Source organism: Cricetulus griseus, chromosome 2 (assembly GCF_003668045.3).
Source record: "Cricetulus griseus strain 17A/GY chromosome 2, alternate assembly CriGri-PICRH-1.0, whole genome shotgun sequence".
Classification (NCBI taxonomy): domain Eukaryota; kingdom Metazoa; phylum Chordata; class Mammalia; order Rodentia; family Cricetidae; genus Cricetulus; species Cricetulus griseus.
This window is the reverse complement of record NC_048595.1, coordinates 116479390-116499328: the sequence shown is the minus strand read 5'-3', so window position 1 is coordinate 116499328 and position 19939 is coordinate 116479390. Positions and strand designations below refer to the sequence as shown.

At 38.0% G+C, this 19939-nt stretch overlaps 1 protein-coding gene across 1 annotated transcript; it reads right to left on the bottom strand.

The window, feature by feature from the left end:
• Positions 1-3410: 3410 nt before the first annotated feature.
• On the bottom strand, positions 3411-19550 carry Fhl5 (four and a half LIM domains 5). Its single transcript, XM_035438990.1, has 5 exons — positions 19392-19550; positions 18394-18568; positions 16620-16789; positions 10708-10894; positions 3411-4008 (listed from the first exon to the last, which is right to left on the bottom strand). Exons 1-5 carry the CDS (start codon positions 19548-19550, stop codon positions 3845-3847), a joined length of 855 nt encoding a protein of 284 aa, XP_035294881.1. The 3' UTR covers positions 3411-3844.
• Between the last annotated feature and the right edge of the window lie 389 nt (positions 19551-19939).

Genomic DNA, 19939 nt, shown 5'->3' with positions numbered 1-19939 from the left:
TTATAGATATGAAATATCTATTAAAGCATTAGATAATAACTGATAAGCTCAGTTAAAATAACCATATCATAGTATAAAATTCATTTTTAAATTTAACAGCTGAACTATTTCAGCATGCCAAGTACTTTTAAACTCACATTAAAAAGTGAGGCTACCAACATCAAAAATGTTTTGAGGCTGATTTTTGATGTTGGTTCTCTGCAGTGGCTTTTTAATGAAGGTCACTTATGCTCAGAGGCACACATTTTTCATCATGACCGACTTCTTTTACTATAGTGTGCAGTGTGATGTTCCTAAAGCCACAATAACTGAGTTGTGAACCATGTTGTGATATGATCACAAGGCATTTAACTACTGGTGCTAATTTGTCTTAGTCAAAGTTTTTAATGGTTTTGTTAATTAAAAGTTGAGCCCTTGGGCATCCTACCCATTTTCCTTAATAGAAAAGATCCTGTTTTATCAACTTCAACTCCAAATATAACACGTCAAATATCTTGATCTGTAGACATGTACAGTCAGTCACCTATGTCAGTAAATACAGCTCAAGGTTTGAACTTCTCCTTGTTCTCTTACTTTTGCAGCCACCAACCACACATGAATGTAGTTGGCTGTTTCTGTTCCACCCTGTCCCACAGCTGTTTGGTCCCAAATAAACACACAGAGGCTTATATTAATTATAAGCGGTTTGGCTGATTTCTCAGACTTCATTGGTTAGCTCTCTCTTAAATATGAATCCATATTATTATTAATCTATGTATTTCCTCATGGTCTTGGCTTACCAGTGATGCCTGCTCTCTTTCTTCCTCAGCAGCTACGTGGTGTCTCTCTCGCTGGCAACTGCTCCCTGCCTTTTCTTTTCCTAGAATTCTCCTAACCTTGTAGCTCTGCCTATACTTCCTTCCTGGTTACTGGCCAATTAAGCATTTACTCATCAGCCTATAAGAGAAACATACACTCTCAGCATACAGAAGGACCTCCCCCATCACATGCACATGAGGAACAATGGGAAGCACCTGTTGGATTCCTGTCCACTCTAGTCCAATTCCACACAGTATACATGTTGGTAAAACTGTCCTGGAACACTGTCATAGCCTTTTTCTGTCTGTCCTAGCCAAGAACACTGTCAACTTCCATGGCCAAGTATATACATCTGAATCTTTTGTCTGGATGGTTAATTTTTCTTTTCTCTTTTTGCTTGTAGTAATCTCATTTCTCCCTGCTCTATAGCACAATATATCTATAATTATCAAGCCATCTTGTGAAAGACTTGCTTCTAACTACTTCCCTGCCCAAGAAGATGTCACCCTGAATTATGAATGTCCACTGCTTGCTGAGGCAGCCCATTCCATTTTTTTTTAAATAAGCCAGTTAAGAGAATTTTTCCATTTATAAATCAAATAAATCATCTGTGCTTTCCACATTTGTCCATGTGTGTCTCATTGGTAAGAAGTCTTTCTTAGTTGTTTTTTGCATGTAAATGCTGTATCTACAGTGGCACTTTCCTTAAAAATCAGGAAAGGATCTTTGCAGTGAGACCTCCACATTTTTGAACCCGAATTCTGGGCAACACACACACACACACACACACACACACACACACACACACACACACACACAAACACACACACATGTGACTGTGCAATATAAGAATAGGTAACTATTTCAGTATGTTTATGAACTGTACTTAGAAAGGATAATAAAATGTTTATCTAGCAAGTGATTTCATGCATTTAATTGTTAAGGTTAAATGCAAAGGACTAGGGATGCATCCCAATGATAGAATCTTTGCACAGCATGTGTAAGGTCCTGGGTTTGATCTCCAGTACCATTAAAAAGTTAAATGCAACCCTTGCCTATTCATCCCCATATACCACAGCAAACTCACCTGATGCTTTTAATTGTTTAATCATGAATATCACGTGCTACATGATTATCTGTAATTGGTTAACAGAGACAATACCATATCTTGTATAATCATATAAATTTTGAAGAATTTAGACTGTTACACTTGTAAGTGAATTATTTTCTAGATCACAGACCCAATCAGCATGTTTAATTTTACCTGTGCAGTTTCATGTAATGCAAGCAAATACTAATTGGCCTGTACAACACAATGCTAATATGAGAAAATATCTTGACCATTGTTAATTCAAAAGTGCAATCGTGGTTTTCAAAATGTCTATGTGGTCTGACCTGTTAATTTCTCTAAATTAATATCTCTGAACATCACTTGTATTTTACACTATTTAAATTGTGTTGATAGCAATTGTAATTGAATTTCCTGTGATGCAGTTTTAACCATCGTCATCTGCCACAGCCTTTCATCCCATTTTAACTCAGAATCTTAACATTTACAGTTTCTCCACTAGTCTGAAAGTCAACACATTACTACTACATTCAGAAGCATTCTTCTGACCTTTCTTTCGACAGATAAATCTCTGCATCTGGGACTGACAACAGAGCACTGAGAGCACAGACTGCTTTCCATTTGACCTATGTTAGGGAGGGCCATGATCGATTGGAACTTGAAACAAAGGTTGTTTAGATGGTGGCAGAATTTCCACTAAAGCTTCCTGGGTGACAGAATACATGTTGATTTCTTGCCTGGCTGCTTAGGGTTTGGAGTTCTGGCCGTACAGCAGACTGGAGCCCTGGGGTTGGCTGGCTTTGGGACAGGGGATGGTTCAGTCATAGAATTGAGGAGGGGTTCTCTACATCCCACTTTGTTGTACCTGTTTGCAGGCCTCAAATTATCAACAGTGAAGTATTGTTTTAAGTTATTACTTTAACCAGCTTTCTCTAAAGTCCACTTCTATGTTTGACCATTAGTTATCTATGTAATTTTCAAAGGCAAAATGTGAGAGGCTTAGAAATAATTATGAATTCTATCAAGCCTTAGATATGTGGATGAAATTCATTTCTAAACTTAAACTGCTTCCCTAACATTCATTTTCATGAGTAAAAATTTAATGAGTTATTTACTTTAAAGGCCTGCCTTTGGGAAAACAATTATTATCACTAGATTTACTTAAAAGAACAGATGAAATCAGTAGCATTTAGAAAAGTCATGTGGGCTTTGGAAATAAAATTAATCTAAAATGTATTTGAATCTGTAATCTAAATCTAATCAAAATCCATGCTTGGCTCTCCCCAGGTATCGATGATGCCTTTTGTATTTAAGTATAAAAGTACCATAGTTGTACAATTTCATTAACTAGGCAGGCAGGTGATGGTGGAAGCCTTGTGTATGAGGAAAATGCATATCTTTGTTTTTCAACACTTATTCAGTACAAAGAATGATTCTATTCAGTACAAAGAATGATTCTATAATGATAAGGCTGTTAAAGGTGATGATTACTAATTGATTTTTTCCATAAATCTTGCTCTTCCATTATTCATATTCACTGTATCAATATACATATATATATGTATATATATCTTAAAATGCAAACATTTGTCTCTTGTATACTTTTTCATTGGATCTTGTTATTTTCCTTCTGCAGTTTTGAGAAAATGTCCTTCAGTAGTAGTATTCACAATTACTAAATATAAGCCATATATTACTATATCACTAATAAAGAGGTATCGTCCTATGTTTCTAACAGCAGAGTGCAGTATTTTGCAAGGAGATAGGGCTTTGAGGCTTATTCATTTCTATTAGACTGTGTTTTTTATGTGTTTCTTATTAGAGAGTTCAGTTGTAAAGTGTGCTAAACTTTTTCTGCTACATATCCCACCCTAAGCTGCTTTATAAAATACGAATAAAAATGTTACTGCCGCAGAATTCCCGATTTAGTGATAGCAAAGGTAAAGTGGGTTTCAGGTGGGCAAAGACTGTCTCTTTCTACACATCAGTATCTGCTCCAGAGCCACACTTGCGACAGAAGATTTCCGTGTTCTGAGTTAAGAATCCTTCACCCACCAAGGAGACAGAGCACTTTCCACAGTTGAAGCACTCACTGTGCCACTGGCGGTCTTGAAAGCAGATGAACTTAGCACCTCTGAGACCTGAAAAGGAATTGTAGGTAAAGAGTAATCCATTCTTTCCAATGAACAGATTGAGAAGTCAGCAAAAACTCTAGAAACTACTGAATAGAGTGGTGATCAAGACAATGGAGACACAAGTCACGACACAGGGTGTGGCCCTTGGGCCTCATGAGAAATTGAGCCCCATAAAATTCTAGATAAATTTTGCTATATCAAGGGAAGCAAAATGAATCTATATATGCATTGCTTTTTAAATTATTTTTTTGTAGGGGAGGCCAATGAAAACTGCAAGAGAGTTAGGAACTACAGTGCAGTGGGGAGGTGGAAGCCCACAGAATCCAATCATGAATGTATTTTTCCCCTGCTTTCCATGTGGTCCAGTTTTCATAGCTGCAAACTGAAAACATAATAAAAGGAATGTGTACTTCTGAGTCTGGGGCTTGATGTTTTAGTGACTTCAATTTTCCTTTCTTTCTCATTTTCCCATGCTTAATTTTACTTGGAATAAATCCTATTTGGGGAGGTTTGAGGTACAATTTTCTGAAGGCTCAAGTCTAGAATTTCTCCCAGGCTATCATGGAGCTATTCTACAGTAACCATTTTAGTACGTTGCTATGCAGCAGCTACAGCTCAGAGTTCTAATGTAAATGGAGGAATCTCTTCACTATTGATATCTGGTTACCTTATTCAGAGATAAATTCCAAGAAGGCATTCAGCCTTCACTTTAATTTTGGCTTTACTTGAGCCAAATTATTTTTTAAAGTGTTCACCAAAAACACTGACCCCTGTCTGTCTAAAATAGTTTCAGGATCCAGGTCAAAAAAATTGTGTCAAGTAGCTGTAAGAAAAAGAAAAGCTCTAGGAGTTGTGAAGTGGTTGGAATTCTACAGCTTCGATCTGTCTGTGCATTTCATTTGACAAGCTGTCGCTGCCAAGTAATGTTCATGTTATGATTTACTGGTGATTTGCTTTTTACCTATGGAGTGATGAAAGTATGTCCTGGGCTGACTCACAGGCATTGCCCAATTCTCCTATGAGATTAAGAATCACAAGGTGTGAATATGAATCTACTTCAGATAAATTCTCTGAAAATGAAAATGGACTTTTATTTAACACTTTTTTCATTTAAAAATGTTTACAGATGTATCTATGTATTTGTGAGCATGTGTGTACAGTTGCTTGAGTATATCAGACAAGGGTGTTGGAACCATTGGAACAGAATTTACAGGTAGGTGTGAGTTATGCAATATGGATGCTGGGATCTGAATTCTGGTCATGATTGAGCAGCAAGCACTCTCAACCACTAAGCAATCTCTCTGTCTTATACAGAGTTTAACTCATGGAGAACTAAGATCCTGCTTTCTTTTCTTTACTAAAACTGTGATTTATCTATCTATGAGAGTGTCATCATTATCTTATAATGAAAGTAAACTAGTACTGTCTAGTTTTATGTCAACTAGAGACTTCAGAGAGGAGGGAGCCTCAATTGAGAAAGTGCATCTAGAAAAACCAGCTATAGATAGTCTTGTAGGGAATTTTCTTAATTAGTGATGTGTGAGTGAGGGCCCTTGCTGTTGTGGGTGGTACATCCCTGGAATGGTGGTAACTGAGTTCTGTAAGAAAGCAGGCTGAACAAGCAACAAGGAGCAAATCAGTAAGCAGCACCCCTCCATTGCTTCTGATTCCTGCCTGGGTTCTTGCCCTGTTTGAGTTCCTGTTCTGACTTTGAACAGTGATATGGAAGTATAAGCCAAATAAGCCCTTGCCTCCCTAACTTGCTTTTTGGTCATGGTGTGTTATTACATAAGTAGAAACCCTAACTAAGACATATATAAATTAATTATTTTTGAAGTTTTAATAAGATAACTCTAAGAATAAGGTTCAGTGGGAACATAAATAATCTCTCTCCATAAAACTAATTATTGAGTATGTGGGACCTTGGAGCTTTGGAGTTAGTCTCAATTTTATTAGCAAGCCATATACAAGTGCTGAATGTAAAAGTAACTATAGAATTTTATGAAGAGGGAAATGGAGGCATCTAGCAGTAGGATGCTAAGGTCTGATACAACCCTTGACGTTTTTGGAAATTTTTCCAAATTTGGTTGTGTTTATTTCTTTAGGTCACCAGGGTCATTTGCAGCAACAAAGTCATTTAGGAAACTGATCTGCCATTGGATGTGGTAGTGCACATCTTTAATCTCAGTTATTTGGGACGCAGAGACAGGCAGGTCTATGATCTATGTGAGTTCAAATCCAGTCTAGTTTATATATTGAGTTCCAGGCTAGCCAGTGCCACATACTAAGACCTTGTCTCTAAAAGAAAGAAAAAAGAACAAGCAAACTGTTCTTTGGCACCTATTTCATCTGGCTTCATTTGTACCTGATAAAAAGCCTAGATATTAGCATCATGTTCAATTTTTAGATAAATACCAAGCAACAGTGAAGTTCAGCCACTCATCTAAGGGCACCAGCTGGCAAGATCTGACTCAAACTGTGCAGTCTGGCTTTACAGCTCAGGCTATTAACCTCACTAAATTAGTTTTATCTTTGTGAAGAACATAACTGGGAACAATAATACTTCTTTCTGTAGAAACTTTAGTGTTTGAAACTCTATTTTTCTCTAAATAAAAAGAAATGAAGGGAAGCCAATATATGGTCCTTTTCCACTTATTTTGTAGATGTGGCCAGTGCGAGCCTCCAGGGGGAGTTATTTACTCATTGTCATGCAGTGCCTAGCAACACAGGCAGAGTCAGGATCTGCTAATGCCAAGTTCAGAGCACATTCACTACATCAGACTGCTTCATCTAGCTCAGATAGCTCAAGAAGCAGTGAACATTTTAAAAGAAGAGACATAATTGTAGTTACACATTCTAAATTTTATCCTTGTACTCAAAAATAAGTGTGGCTCCCATCTCTCATCAAAGAAGCTTCTCTTATAGCAAATGGAGGCAGTTTCAGATAACCACAACTGAACAAAGTTTTGAGATTGGTGGGTGGTGTAGAGCCTAGCCTCTACACCACCCATTAAATTACATTAAGTTTCAGGGGACATCTTTGAAAAGGGTGTGGCAAGACTTTAAGATGCAGAGGACTGTAAAGTGTGTAAGTTTGTATCTCTTAGAAATGGCTGCTTTAACAAGACCTGGATAATGACACTATCAATAGATTCAGAAGGAAAAACAAAACAACAACAACAAAAACAACTTACTAGTTCCAACACCTAGGCAAAGAACCAAAGGTAATTAATGACTGCTGAGAAAGGGAGAACTAGCCTTTCCCAGGGTTTCCCCCCCTAACTGGTTATCTAGTATAAAGTAGTCTCTGAAAATATATGCACACAAACAACAAGAACAGACTCAGTAGTCTGTACTTACTATGTATTTACGTGTGTGTGTGTGTGTGTGTGTGTGTGTGTGTGTGTGTGTGTGTGTTGCAACAATAATCAAAGAAAAAGAGACTATCAAATTGAGAGTGAGGAGGAAAATGAGAGGAATTTGAGAAGGAGAAATGGGAAGGGATGAAGGGAGGACAGTAAAGGGAAGAAGTGAAGTAATTATATTTTAACTAAAAATAAAAGTAAAAAGAAAATCAGTTATATCTATAATTAGCTCAAATAAGGTGAATTCATTGTAATAGTATCAGTCAATTACATACAACCATATATAGGTAGATTTAGTTAACGTAGGGTTCTATACTAAAAGCATCCTAACAGAAAGATCTTCTCTTCAAATATTGATTTTAATTGTATGTATTTGTAATGCAAACATTACAGAATGCATAAATCAACCCAACTAACATGAATTCCTTCAAATACATCTTTTAAAATTCAGTCTTTTATGGATTTTCAATTATATAATGTGTTATCATTCAGTATAGTCACCACAGTGTACAGCAAGTTTCCTAAACTTGAATTTATCTGTAAGAATGTGCCTAAGATGGTTAAGTGTTTGTATGAGTTCACAACTTCTGAAGATAAACATATAGCATTCCCAGGGTTCCATGTTGTGTGTTTATTTCATTTTAAAGAAGCCTGACTTTAGGGATTGAAGAAATATTTAAAAACTGTTAGAATGAACTGGCAGTTTTTGCAGGCATTTCAGTCTTGAGACAATCCTTAGAAATGCCTTTAGATTGACTTTATTCACTTAACTACTGTCACATTTAGATTCATTTATGTTTTTGTGCGAAACTGTTGGTTTAATACCAAGCTGTTTTTATTACTATAGCTCTATAGTAGAGCTTGAAGTCAGGGATGGTGATGCCTCTGGAAGTTCCTTTATTGTACAGGATTGCTTTGGTTATCCTGGTTTTTTTTTCTACATAAATTTGAGTATTGTTCTTTCAAGGTTGGTGAATAATTGTGCTAGGATATTGATGGGAATTGCATTGAATCTGTAGATTGCTTTTGGCAAGATTGCCGTTTTGGCTATGTTGATCCTACCTATCCAAGAGCATGGGAGATCTTTCCATTTTTCTGATATCCTCTTTAATTTCTTTCTTTAAAGACTTAAAGTTCTTGTCATTAAGGTCTTTCACTTGTTTGATTAGAGTTACTCCAAGATATTTTATGTTGTTTGTGGATATTGTAAAGGGTGGTGTTTCTCTGGTTTCTTTCTTAGCCCATTTATCATCTATATACAGGAGAGCGACTGATTTTTTTGAGTTAATCTTGTATCCTGCCACTTTACTGTGTGTACTCTCTCAGCCTAGATACAGGAGGGAGGGTCTAGATCCTGGCCCAAATGATGTGGCAGACTTTGATGGTCCCTCATGGGAGGCCTCACCCTCTCTGAGGAGTGGATGGGGGTGGGATGGAGACATGGTTGGGGAAATGGGAGAAAGGGAGGAGAGGAAACTGGGACTGGTATGTAAAATAAGATTGTTTTTAATTTAAATTTAAAAAAATAATAAAAAATCTGTTGATTTCAGTCTATACTGAGTGAAGCTTGGTGCCACTGGCTGATGGAAGATTTAGCAGAAACACCATTTAGGAGAATGGTGCTGTGATGGATCAGAACTGAATCCCATGAAGTTCAGGGCTGGTATAGGCTCTGAAACATCTCCATTAACTGTAAAAAATATTTTGAAATATTTAGCCTCTTAATTTCCTCATCAGAAGACCTCTTTTTCTAGCCCAATTCAACTGAAATTAGAGCAGACTGTGGTGGGAGGGTTTCCTAAGCAGATTTTGGAGTCCTTGTGTTTTTAAACATCTGGGAGTCCTGTGTTCTAACTAAAAGTGATGGAGCTGGTAGCTGCCTCCCCTTGCAGGAGCTGCCAGATGAATAGAAGGCAGAAGGAACACATGCTGAGAAGCCCAATAGCCTGGAATTGTTCATGTAAGTCCTTGTAGGAGTCAAGGAGGTAGCAGAGCTGAATGACAGAGGAATGGAGAAGACCTGCCCCCTGTAATAGAGCAGCCACTCAGTTGGTTAGGAGAGTGACTTGGGAATGTGAAGGCAGCCTGACCATCTGTGGCAGGCTCTCAATTTGTTTCTAGTTGTAACAATGACTTTTATATTAGTCCTCTCCCTAACCCTGTGGATTAAATTTTGGCCAAGTGAGACCTGTCTGTTAGCCAAACACAATTCATGGATTCAGTGTGAATCAGAAAACATGGTGCTCACTCTATAGGCAAACAGGCTTGTGCTTAACTTGGAGACCACTTTCTCCATTTGCAAGGAGGTGTAAAGCCTTCAAGTTTAGCTTAGCAGAGAAAATAGTTTCTTTACACACTCACACACACACACACACACACACACACACACACACACACAGAGAGAGAGAGAGAGAGAGAGAGAGAGAGAGAGAGAGAGAGAGAGAGAGATCTGAGGTCACAGGAGAAAAGATGTTATGCAATATGAGCTAAAAATTCAAATGTGATCGAAGAGTACTGAGAACAGAAAGTGGAAGTATAGCTCTGTCACATTATTAATGACAATAAATTGCCTGGAAGAATAGCTTCTGGGTTTGTCAAGTCTCATGCTGGTTTCAGCCTCTTTACCACAGGATTAACATTTTAGAGATGGCTCTGAGGAAAACACAACTGCACTTTTCCAGCCCTGTGAGAAGTTACTCAGCATGGATCAATTTATCATCTATGTAATTTTTTTTTAAATCACATCACATGTGCTTTACTTTGTTAGTAGAATACTACATTGTTTTCTTTCAAAATCAAGTTGCTGCGAGTACAGAGAAAGGAGTAATACATTTGTTTAAAGCACCTTAAAAAGAAATTAAATTAATTCCTGTTTTACGTTACTCTAATTACAGCTGTGGCTATTTTACAGAATAGTTTAATTAAAACCTTTTGATTTTAAATCTGTTTGGCTTTTGTTGGAATTAAGTAGGATTCTGATTCAGTAATATCCATCTACCCTTGAAATTTCTGAGTCTCCAATTAGGCCTCCTTATTGGGGCATTGTCTGACCTTTTAGTTTATCTGTTTTCCTTCCTTGGACTATTATTGTCCTTAGAAACCATACCATTAGGTTTAGTATTTACTTTTTAAAATGTACAAACTCTCAAACTACATTCCATCATTTCTTTGAGGGGGTCCATGTAAAATTTAAATTTATAAGTATCTGCTTGTGTCCATATCAAAAGGAAATACAGTAGGAAAAATTAAGTTTTTATTTTCATTTCCTAAATTAACCAGGCAGCAGTTTACATTGTTCTAACTGCATCATGGTAGAACCATGGTGAGCTGAAGCACTTACCAGTGATGGGCTTGGTGCAGGCTGCACACTTTTTGGCATAAAGATGGTTGTAGCAATCCAAGCAGAATGGGAAGTCATCCCTGGACATAAATGCCTCCTCACAAAGCTCTTTCCTGCAGCCGCTACACAGAAAACACTCTTTATGCCATATCTGGTCACGGAAGGTGATCCCACCAGAAGTTATCACCTGCAAAAGCATTTGCAGAAGGCAATAAGTGTGGGCCCCTTGCAATTCAGACATCCTCACAAAGCTTCTCTGTGCCACGTTTGGTGTTCTGAACTCTGTACCACCTTGTGTTGGGAGTCTGTTTTCCTTGCAAACCTCTAAGTTTTTAGAAAAAACAATATGAGAAGCCAAATGTTATGGGGATTATACAGAACCTCAAAAATGAAAGTAAGTCCAATTTTCTTAAGGAATGTATCAGAAAAGAGGCAGAAACCCCTTGGACATGGTAAGATCATAAAGGAAGCAAGTGCTTGATTTACTTCATCTTTTTGTAAGTCTTATTTTTATCTCCAAAGATCTTCGGTTAGGGCTAGCCTGGCTGTACCCTACACATTTATGTCAACATCTGACCTTGAAGAATGCTGGAAAACAGGATGAAAACAAAACAGAAACCATAGTACTTTTTCTTGATAGCCCATAGCATGTCTGAGAAGACTCAGTTGTGGAGATCCTGGGTAGAGCTGATAAGCACCTTCAATGTGAGCAAAGAATCACTTCTTACCCTCAGCTGCAGTACTGGATTATGTTGACATTTTCCAGATACTCTCAACACCTCTACATTGCATAGACTTGGTCTTTCTGTAGAGGAACAGTCCTTGAGTGATGGATGATGGGGTTACTTGCTACAGTCACTGAGAGGTGGCATGGAACTTGCACATACTCTACCATCTGTGTGCTCAGCCATGTTGGAAAGCCATTATACTACTGGACTTTGAAGAAGGAAAGTGCTTGCAGGTGAGTTTTCAATTTCAAGTCTCAGTTGGTGTACAGAGTTCAGATTCCTAGTATGAACATAAAAGCTCTGCATGAAGTCATGAATCTGTAACATACAATGAGCCTCAGTTTCTTACGGGTTTTGGTTGTTGTTTGTTTTTGTTTTCTTTTTCCCTTTTTTATTAGAAAGAAAATTATTTTACATGTCAATCCCAGGTCCCTCTCCCTCTCCTCCTCACCTGCCCCCCACACCAACTAACACCCTACCCATCCCATACCCTTCCTGCTCCCCAGGGAGGGTGAAGCCTTCCATAGGGGTTCTTCAAAGTCTGTCATATTCTTTGGGATAGGACCTAGGCCAATCCCCTTATGTCTAGGCTCAGGGAGTATCCCTCCATGAGTGATGGGCTCCTAAAGTCTATTCCTATGCTAGGGATAAGTACTGATCCACTACAAGAGATTCCATAGATTTCCAAGGTCTCCTCACTGACACCCACATTCAGGGGGTCTGTATCAGTCCCATGCTGGTTTCCCAGCTATCAGTCTGGGGACCAAGAGTTTTCCCTTGTTCGGGTCAGCTGTTTCTGTCAGTTTCACCAGCCTGGTGTAGACCCGTTTGCTCATCAGTCCTCCTTCTCTGCATCTGGATTTCAGTTCAGTTCAGTGTTTACCTATGGGTGTCTGCTTCTACTTCCACCAGCTGCTGGATGAAGGTTATATGATGCCATATGAATCAATCAACTCTCTGGGGTGACTATTCTCTTGTTTCTTCATGTAAGCACTTAGAGCTATGAGCTTTCCTCTTAGTACTGCTTTTAAGGTGTCCCATAAGTTTGGGTATGTTGTGTTTTCATTTTCATTGAATTCTAGGACATCTTTAATTTCTTTATTTCTTCCTTGACCCAGCAATGGTGCAATTTCGAGTTGTTCAATTTCCATGAGTTGGTAGGCTTTCTGCAATTTGTATTGTTTTTGAATTCTAACTTTAAAGCATGGTGGTCTGATAAGACACAGGGGATTATTCCAATTATTTTGTACCTGTTGAGGTTTGTTAAGTTGCCGAGTATGTGGTTGATTCTTTAGAAGGTTCCATGTGATGCTGAAAAGAAGGTATATTCTTTTGTGTGTGGATGGAAAGTTCTATAGATGTTTGTTAATCCCAATTGGGTCATAACTTCTATTAGCTCCTTTGTCTCTTTGTTAAGTTTCTGTCTGGTGGTCCTGTCTAGTGGTGATGTTGAAGTCTCCCACTATAACTGTGTGAGGTCTTATTTGTGATTTCAGTTTTAATGTTTCTTTTACGGATGTTGGTGCCTTTGTATTTGGGGCATAGATGTTTAGAATTGAGACTTCTTCCTGATGGATTTTTCCTGTGATGAATATGAAATGACCTTCTTCACCTCTTTTGATTGATTTTAGTTTGCAGTCTACCTTGTTAGATACTAGAATAGCCAGCTTGTCTCTTGGGTCCATTTGATTGTAATATCTTATCCCATCCCTTTACTCTGAGGTATGTTTTTGTATTCAAAACAGGCTTTCTCTGTGTAACAGCCCTGGCAGTCCTGGAACTTGCTTTGTAGACCAGGCTGGCCTCGAACTCACTCAGATCAGCCTGCCTGTGCCTCCCAACTGCTGGGATTAAAGGCATGAGCCACCACTGCCTCTTTATAATGCTTTCATAGCACTGGGGGATTGAACCCAAGGCCCTGTGCATGCCAGGGAGACATTTTACCACTCAGCTAGCCCATAATACATTCTTTTAAAACTCAGTTTGATCTTCATGTTCTTTGAAAGGTTGAAACATCTTTTTGAGAACCAGGTTGATAAATACTGGGTAAATCTTCCCGTGTAGCTACTTTACAATCATCTGTTCTTTAAATCAACGGATGTTGACCTCATAGAGTCGCCGAAGAAACTGGAATATATTCATGTCTATCTCTTACGAAGGGCAAGGAAATGTCATGTTGAAGATGGCTGATACAGCTCTATATTAGTTTTACTTGATGTTAAAAACATAAGCCTGCTATAAACCTTCTTTGTTTGCTGACAAACAGGCATATTGTTTGTCTATCATACAGGTCTTAGAAAAAATATTCTAAACACACTTTGACCTTATATCAAGTTTCTCCGAAACTAAGGATATTTGATAGGAGTCAATTTTTTAAGAAGGAAAAAGCATACTATACTGTTCTGAATAAGTAAATGAGGAACACAGTGGTATATGAGAAGTAAAGCAATTTAAAATGCCTCCTATTGACTTCAAATGCTTGACAGCAGGCACAGGTGAACTCATTCTTCCTTTGATTTGTTTGGTCAAATGATTTGTAGGCAGTGTTTAAAAGATCTGAAACTTCAAAAATGGATTCCCAGAAAAATAATATATCCTAGAGCTCTGGAACATTTGAAAAAAGTTTGCTGGTGATTATATTCCTTTTGAAGAAATAGGCAGCAAAGATGAAGTCTAATATCTAGTCTGGTAAAAGTTTCTTTTCTGGCAAAGTAGAAACAGAAACAATGTGTGTGTATGTGCATGTGTGTGTCTTTGTGTACCTGTGTCAATGTGTGAGTGAATGTTTGTGTCTGTGTGTGGACATGTGTCTGTCAGTGTGTGTATATGTGTGCATGTGTCTGTCTGTGTGTGTGCTTGTGTGTGAATGTGTCTTTGTGTATCTGTACATGCTTGTGTGTGTCTGTCTGTGTGTCTCTCTCTTTGTGTGTGTGTCTGTGTGTATATGCATGTGTGTATTTTTGTCTATGTTTGCACATGTGTGTGTTTAAGTTTGTGTCTGTGCATGTCTGTGTGTGTATGTGCATGTGTGTATGTGCCTTTGTGTATCTGTGTGTACATGTGTGTATGTCTATGTGTGTGCGAGCATGAATGTGAGTGTGCATGTGTGTGCATGTGCATGTGTTTGTGTGTCTGTGTGCACTCGTGTGTATGTCTATGTGTGTGTGCATGTGTGTGAGTGTAAATGTGTGTTTGTATCTGTGTAGAGGTTAGAAGCTGACATTAAATGTCCTTGTTTATACTCTCCACCCTAGTTTTTTAATGATGGTCTCTCACTGAACTTTGAGATCTCCATTTCATCTGGACTGGCTCTAGTCACAATTTGTGCCATCTGAACTTTATGTTGGTGCTGGGATCTGAACTCATGTTTCCATGCTTATATGGCAAGAGCTTCCCCCACAGTACCATCTCCCCAGTCTGACAGTAAGGATTTTGAACACAATAGACAACAGCTAAAGAACTGAATGACACATTCAATTCTATTTTTTACCCTGAAGAATTAGAATCTGAAGCCCTTACAGTTTGAGCCACCAGGTACTTAGTAGAAAATTCTAGTGGAACAAAATGAAAGAAACTTAAAGGCCTGGTTTTCAAGAAGCTTGGCTTTACTTAAGTTGTTTTGTTTTGGGCTTGAATTGGACAGGGTCTCTGTCTTTAGCTTTGATCACAATCACTTATAGCCAGCTTTTCTTAAAGAGTGGTTTACAAATGAAATAATAAGTAATCTGCGTCATCATCAGTCTACAACTCATTTCATAAGCTTGGATGACATCAAAGCTTGTCCTTCATGTAGCCACCGTCTTCCATAGCCTCGAAAACCTAGCACTTGTCCCAAGCATCTTGAGTCTCTATAACAACATTGAAAGGAAGACTCTATTGTGACCAATAAATTACATGACACTTCCCACAAATTTCATTAACGTTTTAGTCTAAGCTGAGACCTAAGATTTAAACCTCCCAGAATATGATAAGCCCACTTATTTTGTTTCCAGCATGTGCTATAAATTCCATTGAGCCTGGAAGCCATAAGGCTTCTTATGTCATGTGGTCATGGCATGGGTTTTGATTGTTGCTCGTATCAATCGTTTTAGAAGCCAGCATTTCTGGAAAAGTAATAGTGACATTCAGGTAGTAGATGATTTCCTGTCTGGTCACTATTCATAGAAGCTCTCAGCTACCATTAGGATGTACTATAATAATTATAACTCTGTAAAGTGTATTTGTTACTTTGTTCCATAGGCAACAAACACTAGTATCACCAATACTAGCAGATTACTGCACCATGTGCGTATACATTCATGCTTGTGTATGCACCTGCAGGAAGTGTAATGTACTTTCCAGCTGTCCAAATGCAAATACACAGTAGTTTCCAGAGCTGTCAAGACTGTTAAAGGCTCACAGTGTCCAGGAGGCAGCGCCCAACCCTTGTCATGATTCAGCGTTCTACAATTCACAGTGCCATTTTAATTCTTTGAGAATACCGGTACATATATTTTGAATACTGACAGACTTCATCAAGATGATGGACATGAGCTGCTTTTCACATAAAAGCATAGAGGATTAAATGTTAGGCCATGTTTAGTTCTAAGAAATGAATGTTCTCTTCTGGAAATTGTACTTTGCGTGGGGAAACAAGTGAGAAGGCTTTTTGCTGGAGTGGGAAATGAGGAAATTGCAGCTTTGGGGCTTTTTTTGTGTGTGTGTGTCTCCACACAAACTGGATTTCCCTCATAATATGTCACCTACTTAAGCCTACCAATCTTCTCCTTGATAACACAAAGCCTCAAGACCAGAAGAGATTTTAGTTACTAGAAAATAGTAGGCAGGTTTCCTAGTACCTGTTCCATATTTCTCTGAAACAGTTGATATGGATCAAAATTGTCTTCCAGGAAGCAAAGAGAAACGTACCTGTCCCAGAACAAAGTTCCTCCAAGGCAGTGAATGGGACTGGGAGGTAAAATCACCTGTTATTGAATATAAGATCCATGATTTAAGGTGAAATTTTATGGCTACTAAAAACAGTAAGACGTGTTCATTGTGAGAATTTCAGTTTGGGATGTGTTGAAATTTAAAGGTAACATCATGCATTAGAGCACGATGGGATGGCTTCATTCCAAATATATAAGGCAGCTAAAAACCAGTGTTCTGGAAGGTTGCATACCTTTACCATCTTTAGATAGTTACCTTCTTACAGAAGTTGCAGTAGTGAGCAAACTCCTTCTCGAAACATGGCACACAATAATTGCCACTCTCTTTTGAGATCAGAGGCTTGGTTCCTATCGGCTGTCGGCAGTGCTCACACACAAAGCAGGTTTCGTGCCAGTAGTTGCCCTTAAATTCCATTTTTCGAGAACCTGGAACCCAAAGTAAGACTCTGTTAGTAAGCCAGGCATACTTGTGTTTTCTTTAAGAAAACATACCTCAATTATTTAAAGTATTTTAAGTATAATCATGATAAACTGTATTACTAAATAAATAGTAAAAATATTTTAGAAAACCCGTTTGTAGTTTCTGGGATATTCCTTAAAGAAAAGAAAAATGGCTACAGTTCTGCATTGATTGATAAGAGTAAAACACTCACAGAAAACTCCTGCAATTTCTGAAAAAACTGCATGTAGAGGTTTGGAATGGTTCATGGTTCAGACAGATTGAGTCATAGCCGTCATTAGATGCATATTTATAAATGCCCAGGGCACTACTCCCGTGATACATATTGGGGGAATGACTTCTGAATTTATTTGACTTCCTAATAATAGTAGTGGTAGGAGTAATTGTGATTAGTGGGCTATGAGGCAGGGTTGATTGATTTGTGTTCTTATGCTGCTGTCCACAGGGATAGGAAAGGACCAGAAATCCAGGGAACATGGCAAAGAGAGGGCAGAAAGTTTTTAAGAGCCAGAGGAACAGAAAGTCTGCCATGAGATTGTGCCTTTTAGCATGAGAAAGTACTTATACCCATGAAATCTCAACATCATGGCTGCCTAAATAAGACTTGAACAATTCCAATAACAGCTGATGTTCTAACACAGATGTGGGAAACTTCATGGGGCCCTATCCCTAGGTGATGAGCTACAGCTAACAGCTGCCTAGAAAGGGATTATTTTTCCTAGGGATGAGCCTCTGATTAGTTATCTGATCCTACACGGTCAGTCCTAGAGCACACATAACTATAGGAATCCCCGAACAGACTCTGCAGGCTGTACTTATATACTTATTTGCTTTTATGTCTGTAACAACAAAGGTTAATGAGGAAGAAACTGCAAATTTGAGAAAGGAACAAATGTAGGAGGGAGGTGATAAAGAGGGGGAAATAATAAAAGTGTATTTTAATTAAATTATCATTATTTTTAAGTGAAATTATTTACATGGACTCTACTTCCCTAAGAGAAAGCAATGCCCCTCATATCAGTTTGTAAAGAGCTATGAAAGGTTGCCTCTTGGGCCAGTGAAAAGGCAAAACTGGTAAAGGGGCTTGCTGCTATGCCTAATGACTTCAGTTTGATCCCTGGATCCCACTTGGTGGAAAGAGAACAGGTTCTCAAAAGTGCTCCTGACATTCCCCACAATGGAAAAGAAAATAGATACAATGAATGAGTGAATGAATGAATTAATGGATGAATGAATGAATGAATTTATTAAAAAATGAGGACTATCTCCAAGTCTGATGAAGAATGATCCCTTTTAATACCATTGATTATGTCCAAATCAGAGCATTTTCGGTTGTGTTTCTGGTGCAAGCTTTATCTGCCAGTTCTATCTCTGGCTCAACATGTTTCTATGAATTAGATTTTATGAAAATAAGATATTGAGTCCTGCAATAAAATTACAAAACTACAGAGCACCACAGTTTATTTTGATCAAGAAGAATAGATGAGTTGGGAACCAGAGAAAGCAAGCTTCACAAAGAGTGATGATGGCATTTCCTTGAGTAGAGCCAGCAGCTCTGTTCAGGTCTCACCTGGCATGATGGTTCTCTTGCAGTGGAAGCACTTGGAGGAACACTCATTGGAATAGCAGTCAGTGCATAGCAGGAGCTCATCCTTGGCAACAAAAGGCTTTTCCACCAAAGAGTGTCGGCATTTGTTGCACTTGAAACATCCTTCATGCCAGTGACGGTTTTTGTAACAAAGATCCTTTGAAACAACAAATAAATTAATTAAATGTGCTTGCAAGGAAACAAGCCATTTTCTAAGACAAGATGGCACATTCTTAGGGCTTAGTGCCAGGAGTTTGTACCACTAGCTTGAGGGAAAGTTGTTGATACTGTTATCTGTAGAAATACTCTCTGGGGTAATTAAGAGAAAAATTCTGGGCTTGTTTGACTGGCCACTAAAGGTCACTGAAATATAACCTCACTGGAACTTGTCGATTTTTCTCTATCTTCCTTTTATAACCTACAAAAGAGGTTTTACATGGAATCATTTTATTTTTTTAGGTTACAGTATCTTATTACCCCTTGAGACTTCAAGCAAACAAATAGCAACCCTTAGTTAAAGCAAAGGCAAGAAAGAAAGCAAATACCAACCATAAAGGAAGAGGGATTGTGATGGAAGGCACAGTCTGAGGGCTAAGGGAGACAAGGCAGAATTTTAAGTTGGAAAGAACAGGCTTTGAATTTTTTAAGCTTCCAAATTCTTTTATGTATTTTTGTATATGTTAGCTGTACCAGAAGTAACTCAATATTGAGTTGTAAAACTCTGGGGAAATAATTTAACTTCTTTAATTTTTTTTTGCCTATCGTAAAAACTAACACACATGCATATACTAAAAGAAAAAAAAGTTGTTTTAAGGATAACATGAGATTAAAACATGCATTTCACAGTACTACACATTGTGACTTGATATGATAACATGGTAAAAAGTGTGGGTAAAAAGTCAACATGGAGAGAAAAGGGACATTCTGAAGAAGTCACACACTGTTCATAAGCAGTAACTGTCAACTGAAGTGATACCTACCTTAGAGTCTGATTCAATTGGTTCTTTGCAGTGTTCACAATAGTTAGAAAAGATCCGATCATAGCAGGAGACACAGTATAGATTATCATCCTTGAGTACATACTTCTTCCCAAGAAGGGATACCGTGCAGTATTGACATTCAAATTGAGCACTTGTCATTTCTGTTTGATCCTGTGGATAAGAAAATGATTCTTGTACATAAAAACAAAGTTTCATTACAAATGGTAAGTCTTTATAAAATGTGGGTCAAGCACTTGAATTTATAATATTACTAGGCAAAATCTCACAAATTTAGGAAGTTGCTGGTAATCATGGTGGCTTAGGAAAGGCTATTCTTCCATCTTGGTATTTCTTTTGTCTTCTTTTTCTCTTAAAAGTAAAAGCAGCCAAATTGTGAGACAAATTCTTTTATTCACCATGTGCCAATGTGGAAATTAATGAGAATGAAATACGTGCAGGATGTGCCACATCAAACATAATATGACCTGTAGACAGGCTGTTTAAAACTGGCATTGCATAACTATCTCAAGAGAGTTCTGGAAGAAGAA

Coding starts and splice junctions, on each gene's coding strand:
- Fhl5 (XM_035438990.1), bottom strand. CDS start 19,550: ATGACAAGTGCTCAATTTGAATGTCAATACTGCACGGTATCCCTTCTT. Junction 18,569..19,391: donor CAATTGAATCAGACTCTAAG/GTAGGTATCACT, acceptor GTTGTTTCAAAG/GATCTTTGTTACAAAAACCG. Junction 4,009..10,707: donor CTGCACCAAGCCCATCACTG/GTAAGTGCTTCA, acceptor ATTCCTTTTCAG/GTCTCAGAGGTGCTAAGTTC.